The following is a 12,901-nucleotide window of genomic DNA, read 5'->3' as shown; positions in this document are numbered from 1 at the left end:
TAATATATCATCTATACATTGCATTGTGTGTTCACCACCCAGAGTCAGTTCTATTTCCATCATCATGTTTTTAAGGTTTAGAAGCAGCTATTAGTACCAGACACATTTCTAGATTTGCCCACAGCCATGTAAAAACTGTCATTCAAATTAATTATCTTTATACCAGAAAAGAGTGTATCTAGTAGAAAGAACACTACATTAGGCATCAGAAAAACCAGGTTTTGATTTCCATTATGTCAGTGATTTATTACGTGACATCAACAAAGTCATTTGCCTTATCTGTTACTGACAATGGATGTCTCAATTTTTACTAAAGCAATTTTATTACTTGGATATGCTTGGTCATGGAAAAGAAGTTATAAGTTGGTAGACATAATAATATGTGTTGTGAATTAACTTCCTTTTGCCAACTTTTACTATATTTGTTCAAATAAGTCCCAACATCAATATCAGTTTAATTTCCTACCTTTCTATAAATAAACAGTAATGAGATCAATGGATAAATTTTACCTAACTATCTAGGTAATGACTTGTTCATCTAGCAAGATGTGATTGATGTCTACCAAATGTTGAAGGTTTTAATAAAGCGAGGTTTTCCAAAATACACATATATTTCAGGAAACAATGAACAAAGACTATGTTATCTGAATATTCTCTAAGCAATTATGCTCAATGGATTAGCTAGGGAATTTAGAATACATAGAAATATGGGTCCAGTATAAAACTATTATAAGCCCAAAACAATACTTAAACTTGTTGAGTGACAGATTTACCATTTTGAAAAATGGAAATGAAAAAAAAAATATATCCATGTCTTAAAGCAATCAATTAATATGTTAATTTTTTTTTCTTTTCTTTTTTTTTTTTTAAATTAAATTTATTGGGGTGACAATTGTTAGTAAAATTACATAGATTTCAGGTGTACAATTCTGTATTACATCATCTATAAATCCCATTGTATGTTCATCACCCAGAGTCAGTTCTTCCATCACCATATATTCGATCCCCCTTACCCTCACCTCCCCCCCCACCCCCCTTATGTTAATTTTAATGCTTCCAAAATATTTAGGATGATGCCAAGATGTCACAATTTTTATTTCAATACTAATTAGGAAGAGTCCTTTCAAGATTGCATCAAATGGCAACATTTGAATATTGGCTATAGGTTAGATAACAGTATTGTCTTAATTAAAAATTTTCTCATTTTGATGACTGTACTGTGATTACGTGCTAGAATGTTCTTGTTCTCGGGAAACAGAGACTGAAATATTATTGAAGTGTTTAGAGGTAAAGGGGTATGCATGACGGCTGCCACTTACTGTCAAATGGTTCAGAGGACAAAATAAAGAGATAGATAGATGATAGATAGATAGACAGATAGACAGATAGCCAGATAGATAGATAGAGATAGATGTAAAGCAAAGTTAAATGTTAACAATGGCTGAATCTGTATGAAGGGTATATAGGAGTTATTTACACTGCTCTTTTAACTTTTATGTAAGTTTGAAATTATTTAAAAATAAAATGAGAAAAAAGCCCTTTTGAATAATAGCTTGTAGTAGATGTGGTATATATATACAATGGAATACTATTCTGCCATAAGATGAAATAGTGTCATTTGCGACAACATGGATGGATCTTGAGATTATTATGCTAAGCAAACTATGTCAGACAGAAAAAGTCGAGAACCATATCATTTCACTGATATGTGGTATATAAAACTGAAAACAAAGGAACAAGACAAATGAAGAAACAAAAACTCATAGACACAGACAATAATTTAGTGGTTACCAGAAGGTAAGGAGGAGAGGGGTAGTAGATGAGGGTCAAAGAGGTCAAATATATGGTGAAGGAAGGAGAACTGACTCTGGATGGTGAACACACAATGTGATATGTAGATGATGTATTAAAGAATTATACACCTGAAACCTATGTAACTTTACTAACAATTGTCACCCCAATAAACTTTAATTTAAAAAAAAGAAAGAATACTAGCTCGTAGTAACAGAAAACTATACTTAAGTCATTAACTTAATATTATAATACAAAAATAAAAAATAATAAAAATAAGCGTACCTCAAATGGAGCTCATTCATTAATCGAAAATAAATATCTCAGATAACCTTTCTTAATACATGCAATAATAAATAAGTACATTCATTGAGTGCTTGAAAATGTTATAGATACAGGAATTTAAAGGTTTATCAGGTTCTAACAGCTTCAGTAATTTTTTTAAAGTGTATAGTTTTTAATGTTTTAACATGTCACTCACGAAACCATCACCACAACCAAGACAATCAACATATCCACCCCCAAATTTTTTCTTGTGCCCCCTTTTTATTTAGATAAATAGACTTTATTTTTTAGAGCAGTTTAGGTTTATAGAAAATTTGAACAGAAAGTATAGAGTTCCCACATACTCCCTGTCCACCCCCAACAGTTTCTCCTATTACTGACATCTTGCGTTGGAGTAATACGTTTGTAACAATTGATGAACCAATATCAATATATTAACTTAAGTCAGCTTCAGTGATTTTTAAGAGTCTTTGGCTGATATGGTATTTTGTAAATGTAGACAAACAAAATAGCCATAAAACAAAAAATACATTGAATACTTAACCCATTGTAGAAATTAGTTTGATCTGTGGATCCACAGGGAGAGGCCGCAACCTCAATGGATAACTCTTTTTAACAGAGTAATCTTGAAGCAGAAGAACTAAGCCAACCTGCAAACTTTTATACCACTCAGGACACAGGGCATTCCACATAATCACTGACACCGTGCCTGAACTGTCAGCAACTTCCAAAAAGGTCTAAAAAAAAAAAAAAAAGTAAAAATACATGCATATTTGTTACTTTTATCTACAGGATGTTAAAATTTTAAGAATGAGGAAGTAAAACTACAGTGGAATGACTAAATAATTTCTGATATTGTATGACAGAATCTATAACTATGAAAAGTTATGAATGAAGAATTTTTAGTGATATGAGAAAATACTGAAGAAAATGTTAAGTGATACAAAATTTTATGTACTATATTATTGCCAGTTTATAAGATAACTTAATACATGACATACATAGTCATATGAAATATGACATGCATACATATACAGATGGATGTGATATATACAATGTGATATAGATATATACACATATATGATAAATGTTGTAGATATTTGATATATACACAAAAAAAGAGAATAAAACCACTATAATGTTAACAGTGGCTCTCTCTGATTGATATGATTTGGGGTGATACTATTTATGAGCCTTGTTTATATAGCTTTCCACATTTTCCAAATACCCTAAAAGAGTACATAACATTTATAATAAAAACTTAATAAAAAACCCAAAATAATTATTGATAACACGTGAAAATACAGTAAAACGTAAAGTAAAAAAAAGACAGAAATCAAGAAATTTCTCATCAGCATTATATGGCACATAGAGTCAAGACAACAGAAAGGTGTCAGATAGATTTGACAATTAGAAGGTCTCTAGTGAGTGACCAGTTGAAGAAAAACACCAAACTAATTATGCTGAGGAGTAAATGGGAGGCAAGAAAGTGAAAACATCTAGTGTAGACTACTTCTTCAAGGAGCTTGCCTGAAGAGAAGAGAGGAAAAGGAGTCCTGAAGTCAAAGGATATTTATTTTCCTCTATTAAAATGGAAGACTAGAATACGTTTATATGCTGGTTTACAAAGCACAGTAGAGAAGAAAACGTTGAAGATATATAGAAAGGTGTGAAGGAGACCAGCTGGATCAGGTAGTTAAAAGTTACCAATACAGAAAGAATTAAATTGAACATATAAATGCTATTTAAACATAAATTATCCTCATATGGAGTCATGTCTGTAAGTTATAATCTATTACTGTTAAATTAACATATAATAATATAACATTTTATCATTACTTATACCTGGTATGGCTCAATCATGTTTTTATCAGGTTTTCCATAATATCGCAATCTTGATTTATGCAAGATTCTCACAAGCAATGCAGGAAAATTCCTTCTGTTATTCCAGGTCATTTCAAGGTGAGAAAGGGAAATTATTTTGGTATCTAGAATACAAAATAGAAAAAAATATATATTCCTTAGTATGTCCTGGTAATATCAAAATTCTATTTTAATGGTTAAAAATAGTAGCCAGATCATACCCGAAGTAACACCTTTTCACCAGCTAAGCCAGTTTTATTTCTTCTCGCATACCAAACTTAGTAATACACACTATGCCTAATAATAATAGGTAATATATATGACTTACTATGTGCCTGGAACATAGATAAATACCTATATTAACTAACACATTGTTCCATCTAGAATGCCCTCCACCCTGTTAAACTGTGTAATTACTTTCTAGAAGACTTGCATCTAAACTCACCTCCCTTTTTGTGGAAAACACTCAATGCCATGGATTATTTTCCTACTACTAAGCCTTCACGTATCTAACTTATAGAATTGCTTTATGATACATTTCTGTATTTCCCTCACCTTAGTCTCATATATGTAAGTTGTATCTTTCCCAAGAATGCCAGACATGGTCCTGTATCAGGGTCTTTGCCCTTGCTACCCTCTCTGTCTGGAATGTCTTCCTCTGAGATACCCAAGTGACTTCCTTCCTCCTCTCCAAGTTTTGCTCAAAGGTCACCTTCCCAGTGATGTTATCCTTAACATTCCTATTGAAAACTGATTCCTTTACTTTTCTCACATCCCATTTTATTTTTCTATATAGCACTTATATGCCATATAATTTACTTTGAAATGTTTTAATCTCCAAGCCTGCTAGCAAGTACAAGAACTGCTTAAAAGCTATTCACCATCTTTAAAAGATTAACTTGTATTTCTGATTTTATTCTTCCTTGGGTTAAGAAGCGTTCCACCTGAAATTCTCTCCACATTTTGCTCTCACATAGACCACAGTCCCAACTTTTAACACCTGAATTTTTGTTTGTTCCAATATTTGTTTCGCTAAGGCATCTTCCACTTCCATTTTTATTTACATAATGTATCACCTATTCAACATTATGGCACAAAAACCATACTTGTAATTTCTTTTTAATAAGAGTTTAAATGGTATTTTATCATCCTACCTGTACCATTAAAAAAACCCATTATTTTTAGTATTAGGATATCTAGTGTAATTCTCCTTCCAGATTCTTCCAGTGCATTACTAGCCCAGGATCACAGGTCCTAATATCTGATCTGATATAATTAAGTGATTTTCTTTTTAAAATGGTCAAATCGTGGATCAGCTCTGAATTATCTGGAGGGTATGTGGAACACTCTTGACCAATGAAGGCACATACACCTCCCTTACTGGCTGGAAAAAATTCAAGAGATACATGGTTTTGCAACACCAGAGTTCTAAGAGCCACTATTTCTGTTATAATTGGGTCTAGAGAGTTAGTTTGATCAGACATGTGGCTGGTTAACATTTTCCCAGTTTAGGTTTTTAACTCACAAACTTTATAGAACATACATATCTCTCAAATCCAAAAAGAAATTATAGACTATACATAGACAATGAAGAATGTTTAAATTCATAGAAATAAGTGTATTCATTATCAAAAGAATGAAAATAAATAAACTAGATATTCAATATAAAAAGATAATAAGCAATAGAACAGTGATTCTCAAACTTTTTGGTCTAAGAACCCCTTTATATTCTTAAAAATTATTGAAGACCTCAAAAGCTTTTGCTTACATGAGTAATATCTATCAATATTTACCATATTGTAAAGTAAAACTAAGAAATAAAAATGTTTCATTAATCCCCTTAAAATAACAATAACCTATTATGTATAACATAAACATGTATTTTAAAAAAAATGACTGTTTTTCCAAAAGAAAAAAATGTATTGAGAAGAATGGCATTGTTATACATTTTGGCAAATCTCTTTAGTCTCTAGCTTACTAGAAGACGGCTGGATACTCATATTTTCTTGGTCATTCTGTTGGTTTCAATGTCATATGTCAAGTAGCCTCTGGAAAACTCCACTATATACTTTTGAGAGAATGAGAGTGAAAAAAGTTAAATAAAGCCTTAGTATTGTTATTATGAAAATAGTATTGATGTGAATCCCCTGAAAAGGTCTTCGTGATCCTTGAACTACATACTGGAAAAAAAAAGTTGCAAAAGAATAAACCTAAGGAATGCGAAAAGGAATAAAGGTAAGAGCTGAAAAAAATTAGAAAGCAGTAGAACCAGTAAATCCAATTCCCTGGAAAACGGAATTAAAAGGTAGACCTTTGACAAGTGTAATCGTGAAGAAAGAAAACAAAAATATAATGTTTAAAATGTGATCAACTATAAACATAGAAAAACTTGAAAATATCAATGTATTTCGTTGGATTATATATTTTATAATCCTCTAGGAAAATACTAATTATTAATATTGCTTTAAGAAGCAGAAGAGAACTGGAATAGACCAATAACCATGGTCGAAAATGAAAAAGTTCACAAATAATGACATCCAAAAATGCCCCAGGTTCACATAGTTTTATAAGAAAATTCTAACAACTTTTAAAGAATAGCTCTTTCCCTTAACTATAAGTTGTCCTAATACACAGTAAAATACAGAAATTGTACCAATTCATTTTACAAACTTAGATAAATCATAAAAAAACATGACAGAAATAGTACATAAAACTATAAACCCAAATCATTTGTGACGGCACAACTTTTAAATAAAGTACTTATAATTTTTATATACCAGTATGCCACATTTCATCATGACCAAGCAGATTCCTAAACATCCTGTCTTAATCAGGAGGGGGATGTTATAAATTCTGAATAATTCTAGAGATTGACACAAAAATGCAAGTTTAAATAATTTTGTTAAAAAGTTAAGAGTAACCACTAAGAGAATACAAATATAATGTATAACTTCTAAAGCTCTAGAGAAAAAATATTTAAATCCTGCAAAAGCTTTAAAAAACCATGACATATAGTAAATATAAAGTAGGATTGCAAGATCAGGTACAAACATCATAAACACATTAAATTTAATTGTATTAAATTCACTTCCTAAAAGAAAAATAAATAACTGGTTTGTGTCAAAAAGCAAAATTTTGGTTTCTTAAAAGAGACAAAACTAACATAAAATAGAAATAAAGGGATGAAAAAAGATACATACACTAGGTCAGTGATTCTCAGAGTGTGGCCTTTGCTCCAGCTGCATCATTACCACCAGTAACTTGTTAGCGATGTAAATTCTAGGGCCCTATCACAGACCTACTGAATCAGAAACTGGTGGTGGGGCCCAGAAATCTGCATTTTAAATAATTTTTGAGGTGATATGGATGCCCACTCACGTTTAAGAACCATTGCTCTAAACGCTAACTAAAAACCAGCAAAAAACGGTAAAGACTACCATCAGACAAGATATAATTCAAGGCAAAAAGAGACAGAGAAATTCCATATTGATAATGAGTAAAATCCACCAATAAGATACTAATATCTTATAAAATGTTATACATTTATAGCAACAGCTAAATCAAAAACATTTAGACATATAAGGAGAAATGAACAAAACCAGCATCATAAAGAGACACCAATATTTCTCTCAGAGAAATGGGCAAATAAAATAGATTAAAAATAAGGATATGAAATATTTTCATTAAAATTTAAAAACTTGATATAATAAGGAACTTCATATCTAATAAGTAAGCTCTTTCTAAATGTCTGGGGGTTAAATAGGAACTCAAATTTAAAATTATAAAATATGACTAACGAGTAACAATAAAATCTCTACACTTGAAAACCTGGGGGGATGCAGCCAAAGCAGTACCCATGGGAAATTTCAGAATTTTAAAAGCTTTTAGAAGAGATAAACAAGTAAATAAATGAACCACACATTCCACTCAAGAAGGTAGCACAAAAACATAATGAACAAAGGAAGTAAAGGAATCAAAGATGATAGAAATGAAGTAGAAAATTTCTCGCCACTATAGACTTCTCAATTAGTAAAGCCAAGGGTCCTTTTTTTAATACCAATAAAATAGACAAACTTCTGGCAAGGCTAATCATGAAAGAAGGTGAACACAAAAAAAATCAAGAATGTAAAAGGGGATATAACTAATAAGACAGATTAAAGACTAGACTGCTGTATACAACATTGGAATCTAAGTGAAATGAGATTTCCTAGTGAAATATAAATTCTCAAAAACAGCACAACTGGACTCAAATAGCATAATCGGATTCATTACGTTTTCTACAAGAAATTAATAAGGAGTCATTCTTCCAACCCCCAATCCTGGCCCAAGGCCCCAGATTCAAATACTTTCGGGGGTTAATTCTACCAAACCTTCAATGAACACATGATTTCTGTAGACAGAGAAGAATGAGCAAGCTTCCCAATTCATTCTACTAGGCTAATAGTCATTAATCTGATATCAAAATTGGACTGAAATACTTCCCCCCAAAAAATAACAAAATTTAATAACCAAATTAACTTGAATATACAGATATAAAAATAACAACCATGACCAAGTAGAGATACAAAAGTGGTTCAACATTAGAAAATCCATTAATGTAACTTATTTCATTCATTTTTTTAATTCAATAAACACTTACTGAATGCCTACTGTGTGCCAGACATTGTTCTAGGTATAGGGAAAGTGGCTCACAACAGTAAAAAACCAGAGTCTTTGCCCTCATGGATCTTATAAACTAGTGGGAAGAGGAAGAAAACAAACAAAATAATTTCAGAGTATTATCAATTCTGTGAAGGGTATGTGCACTGTGATGTAATAATAATAAGTGGGTAGGGAATACATATTTAAATAGTTCTTTTGTAATATTTTTTTATATATTTGAGTTGAATCCTGAGGATGGGGAGGAACTTTCCAGAAAGAGGAAATAGCTGGAGCAAAGTACCTGAGGCAGGGAAGAACTTGGAGGTTTGAGGATCAAAAAGAAGTCTGGTATTGCTGAGGCAAAATGGAGCAGAGAGGTTAGAGATGAGGTTAGAGAGGTGAGTAAGGGGATTATATAGGGCAGGGGTCTGCAAACCATGGCCCATGAGCCAAATCTGGCTTGCTATCTCTTTTGTAAATAAAGTTCTATCTTAACACAGCTAAATCCATTCATTTAAATATTGTCTTTGGCTGCTTTTGCAATACAATGGCAGAGTTGAATAGGTGTGACAGAGACACATGTAGCTGTCAAAGACAAAAAGATTTACTATCTGGCTCTTACAGACATAGGGCCCTGTGGACCCCAGTAGGAGGTCTGGATTGTCCTCTAGGTGCAGTGGGGAGCCACTGGAGAGATTCAAATGGGCGAGTGGCATAATGTGACTTCCATTTTAAAAAGTCATCTTTGAAATCACAATATTGGTTACCTTCAGAGTCGGATACTGACCAGGAGAATGCATGAGGGAGCGTTTTGGGGTGCATGAAATATTCTATGCCTTGATCTAGCGGGATGGTTAGATAGATGATAGATAGATAAATATATACATATATATACATATGAAAAATGTATCAAGCTGTATTTTTAAGACTTTGTTACTTTGCTGTATACACATTATACCTTAAAAGTTTTAAAAGCACAAAAATGTACTATAAACAAAGATAAGAGAAAAGGGACAGAGTATACGAAAATAATTTACAATATATGGCATACAAAAACTTAAAACCCATTAGTAAAGAAATCCTATAAATTAGTTAGGAAATGTAACAAGCTATAATTTAAATATAGTACAATATGAGAAAATGGATAGATAGATAGATAGATAGATAGATAGATAGATAGATAGATAGCCTATCTATATCTATACATATATTCATTGGAATGTAAATTAGTACAACCTTTTCAGAAAATGATTTGTCAATATCCGTCACATTAAAAAAGTCAGATACTTTAAACTAGCAATTACACTTCTAGGAATCCATCCATTCAACAGAAATGCTTAAACATAGTGTATATGTGTATACCCTAATGAGCTTCAGCCCTGAATCTAAAACAGAAAAAACAATAACTGCCTAAAATTACAAATTACCTATTCACAAGGGAATGATTATATAAATCATTGTACATCCGTACCATGGAAGAGTGTATGAACAGATGTACATTAAAGATGCTTAAGACAAGTGGAAATAGCAAATCACACAACACCATATAATTCTTTTTTTGTTTTTTTTCAAAGATACACACCAAATGGATGACAGTTTGGAGTTTTGAGAAGACAACTGAAGGCATAAGAGGAGGGAAAGGAGTCTTTCACTCCACCCCAACATTTTATTAAAAATTTCAAACACTGAGCAATCCTGAGTGAATACCAGTATACCCACTTCTAGATTTTGTCATCAAAATTTTACTATACTTGGGTCTTACATTTTTAATACAACATACTTTTTTAAACTTTTGGATTTTTAGCACATGGACATTGCCTTTTGTAATAAAAGTATGGTTTCAATAATGAATAGATATTACTTTCACAACCAGAAAAGTAAAATATATTTTTACAAATTAGTATTCCCCTTTTAATTCTTCTTCTAGAGCACCAAATTTTCATTTATATATTCAATTCTAAAAATAAAAATAATCAACAGAATAGTGATGCACTGTTGCCTTATTCCACGCTTGAAATTAAAAAATATTATTCCATTATTTCATCCCTGAAATTACTATCTTGCTTTTAAAGCTTAAGTTATTTAAATCATCCTTGGTTACACGTTTCTAGAACATCTTTTTTCCTTTATAACTGGATATTAGTTTAATTGCACGTTTTTGACGCAGTTATCTTTTCACTCTCAAGTTTGTTGCTCTTACACATCCTAGTAAGATTATCTATGGTCTAGTATTATGACTGCAATATTAAACAAAACAAAACAAAACCCTGAAAAGCAGTCAACGTAGAAAATTATCATCTTTCCCCCTCCAGTACTTTCGCTTTATTTTTTGCATTTTATGTCTTCCCCATTCCATACACGTGCATGCTTATAGTGCTATCATTCCCCTTACTTCCATCTCTTACGGATAAAATATATTTGAGAGCAGTTGCTGATGATGAGCTGGCATTTTCTGGTTAACTTCCTACTTCTGATACAAAAGAACTGAACTTCTCTGGTCAGTATTGCATGTTAAAAATGAGAATTCCAAGTCTTCCCCAAAAAATCACCCGTTCTAAAAGCCATATTTACGTAACAGCTACACTCAAAGACATACAAATGGCGTTTCATTAATGTAAATTATTAAGGAATAAATCACAGAACATCCTTTTTTGGAAGGTTAAAATATGCAAAACCACAAATATTTACAACTTTTACACCAAATTCAAACCTATACACTTTCCAACTAACACAGAAAGTACTATTTCCACAATTGGAATGGGAATGCCATTAAGATTAATTTCACTTAAGTCAAACATGTAATGAACACATGAGGAATAATAACCGCGACACCAGTGTGTTTGCCAGATTAAATTTAAGATGTATTCTGAGACTTCCTGAGCTGCTACTTACACAATCAAAGCAAGACACAAGCCGTGCAAATTTTATTAAGGGACCATCTCTCCGTCACTCGTGAAAAAATTTTGTCTACTATCACTCCCAATGAACAATACCAAAGCACCTTCGTTTCCTTTCCCAATAACGCAAGCTCTCGAAAACTATTTTTTAATCTCTCAGTCGTTCCCTCCAATTACTTACTGTTAAAATTGTGTTCCTCAGGTTGCTTGTTGGTTAACCAGATATCTCCATACGGATCTTCATTATTCCACAGGGCTAGGTAATGACTTTTCCCGCCCCTTAAAGGCCTCTCCGGTATCTCCTCATGCGCACTATTTCTGAAGGGAGTTTCTAAAGAAATAGTTTCCAAGGTCTCCCCACAGTGGACGTTATCCATGCATAGGATCCCCTGGCCTAGCCTTCTCTCGTTGTAAAGACAAGAGACTCTGAAAATTTTCATTTCTATGCCAACTTTAAGGATATTTTTATATACGAGAAAGTTCAGACTGGGGTCCAGGTAACACTTCTCCTGGTACACCCCGTCCGAGATCGTCACATCATAGCAGTAAAGGGGAGGTTTGGGTATCGTGTCTCGTGGCTCATCCTCTAACAGGTACCTTTGGACTGCCAGCACAGCGACAGGCACCACCTCCGAGGGGGTGACCCACTGGAGAGGCGAGTCCATTATTTGCTCAAGAACCTTTTGGATCCAGGACCTCGGCCCTTGGGCATTGGCCCTTCGGATCACTCCTCCAGGGACCGCTGCCCGATTTCTCTCAGGGTTCCGCCGGTCCGGCCCAGCATGTGAGGGGCCGGCCTGAGGCTGGTCTAACTCACCAGACATTATGGGGAAATTGCGTACCCTCTTCCCACCCAAAAGCTAGTTTGTCCAGTCCGAAGCTGAGGGACTAAGAAACCGCGCGCTTGAGAGACGAACGCTACTCTGCCCCGGCTGACTGGAAAGGCGCCGCTCCTATCACAACTGCAAAGACCTTCCGCGCGCGCTCATCAACTCTCACGCCCCGCCCCCGGGTTGGCGCTCTTCTGAGGCGCGGTTACTAAGCATCACACACGTGGTTACGTAGCAGGTCCTCGGACCTGGTGCCCGCTGGATTGCTAGGGGAGGAAGAGGGGGGAAAAGCCTTGGTTGTCATGGTTCCCAAAGCATACGGAGGGGGAGGGGAAGGAGCGCTCTTGGCTCTTCTAGAAAGGAGTGTGTCGAGAGGCTGTGGAAAAGAGAAAGTGGCTAGAAAGTGGCAAGTAATCATAGCTCAGGGTTTGGGTGGCTTTGGCCTTGAACCAGCAACGAAAGTAAATTAGAGTTGGTTAATATACATGAATGTGATAACATGGGTCCCCTGTAGTGTGAAGGAAACAAGATAATATATGCACAGCCTTCAGGACAGTCCCTAGCACAAAAAGTCCTCCATAAATGTTAGTTGTG

The 12,901-nt window shown here is 33.8% G+C and overlaps 1 protein-coding gene across 1 annotated transcript in view; it reads right to left on the bottom strand.

Moving 5' to 3' along the window:
* RADX (RPA1 related single stranded DNA binding protein, X-linked) overlaps nucleotides 1-12,451 on the bottom strand; it is a 60,978-nt gene extending 48,527 nt beyond the window's left edge. The window contains exons 1-3 of the mRNA XM_019713863.3: nucleotides 11,659-12,451; nucleotides 3,922-4,064; nucleotides 2,621-2,813 (exon numbers count right to left, since the gene is read on the bottom strand). Coding sequence (XP_019569422.1) covers nucleotides 2,621-2,813; nucleotides 3,922-4,064; nucleotides 11,659-12,301 — 979 coding nt within the window. The 5' untranslated portion in view covers nucleotides 12,302-12,451. The remainder of the gene's footprint in view (nucleotides 1-2,620; nucleotides 2,814-3,921; nucleotides 4,065-11,658) is intronic.
* Between the last annotated feature and the right edge of the window lie 450 nt (nucleotides 12,452-12,901).

This window comes from Rhinolophus sinicus, chromosome 18, assembly GCF_057876585.1.
Source record: "Rhinolophus sinicus isolate RSI-liver-muscle chromosome 18, RSI-T2T, whole genome shotgun sequence".
NCBI classification, from domain to species: domain Eukaryota; kingdom Metazoa; phylum Chordata; class Mammalia; order Chiroptera; family Rhinolophidae; genus Rhinolophus; species Rhinolophus sinicus.
The sequence above is the reverse complement of the archived record's forward strand: the minus strand, read 5'-3'. Positions and strand labels throughout refer to the sequence as shown.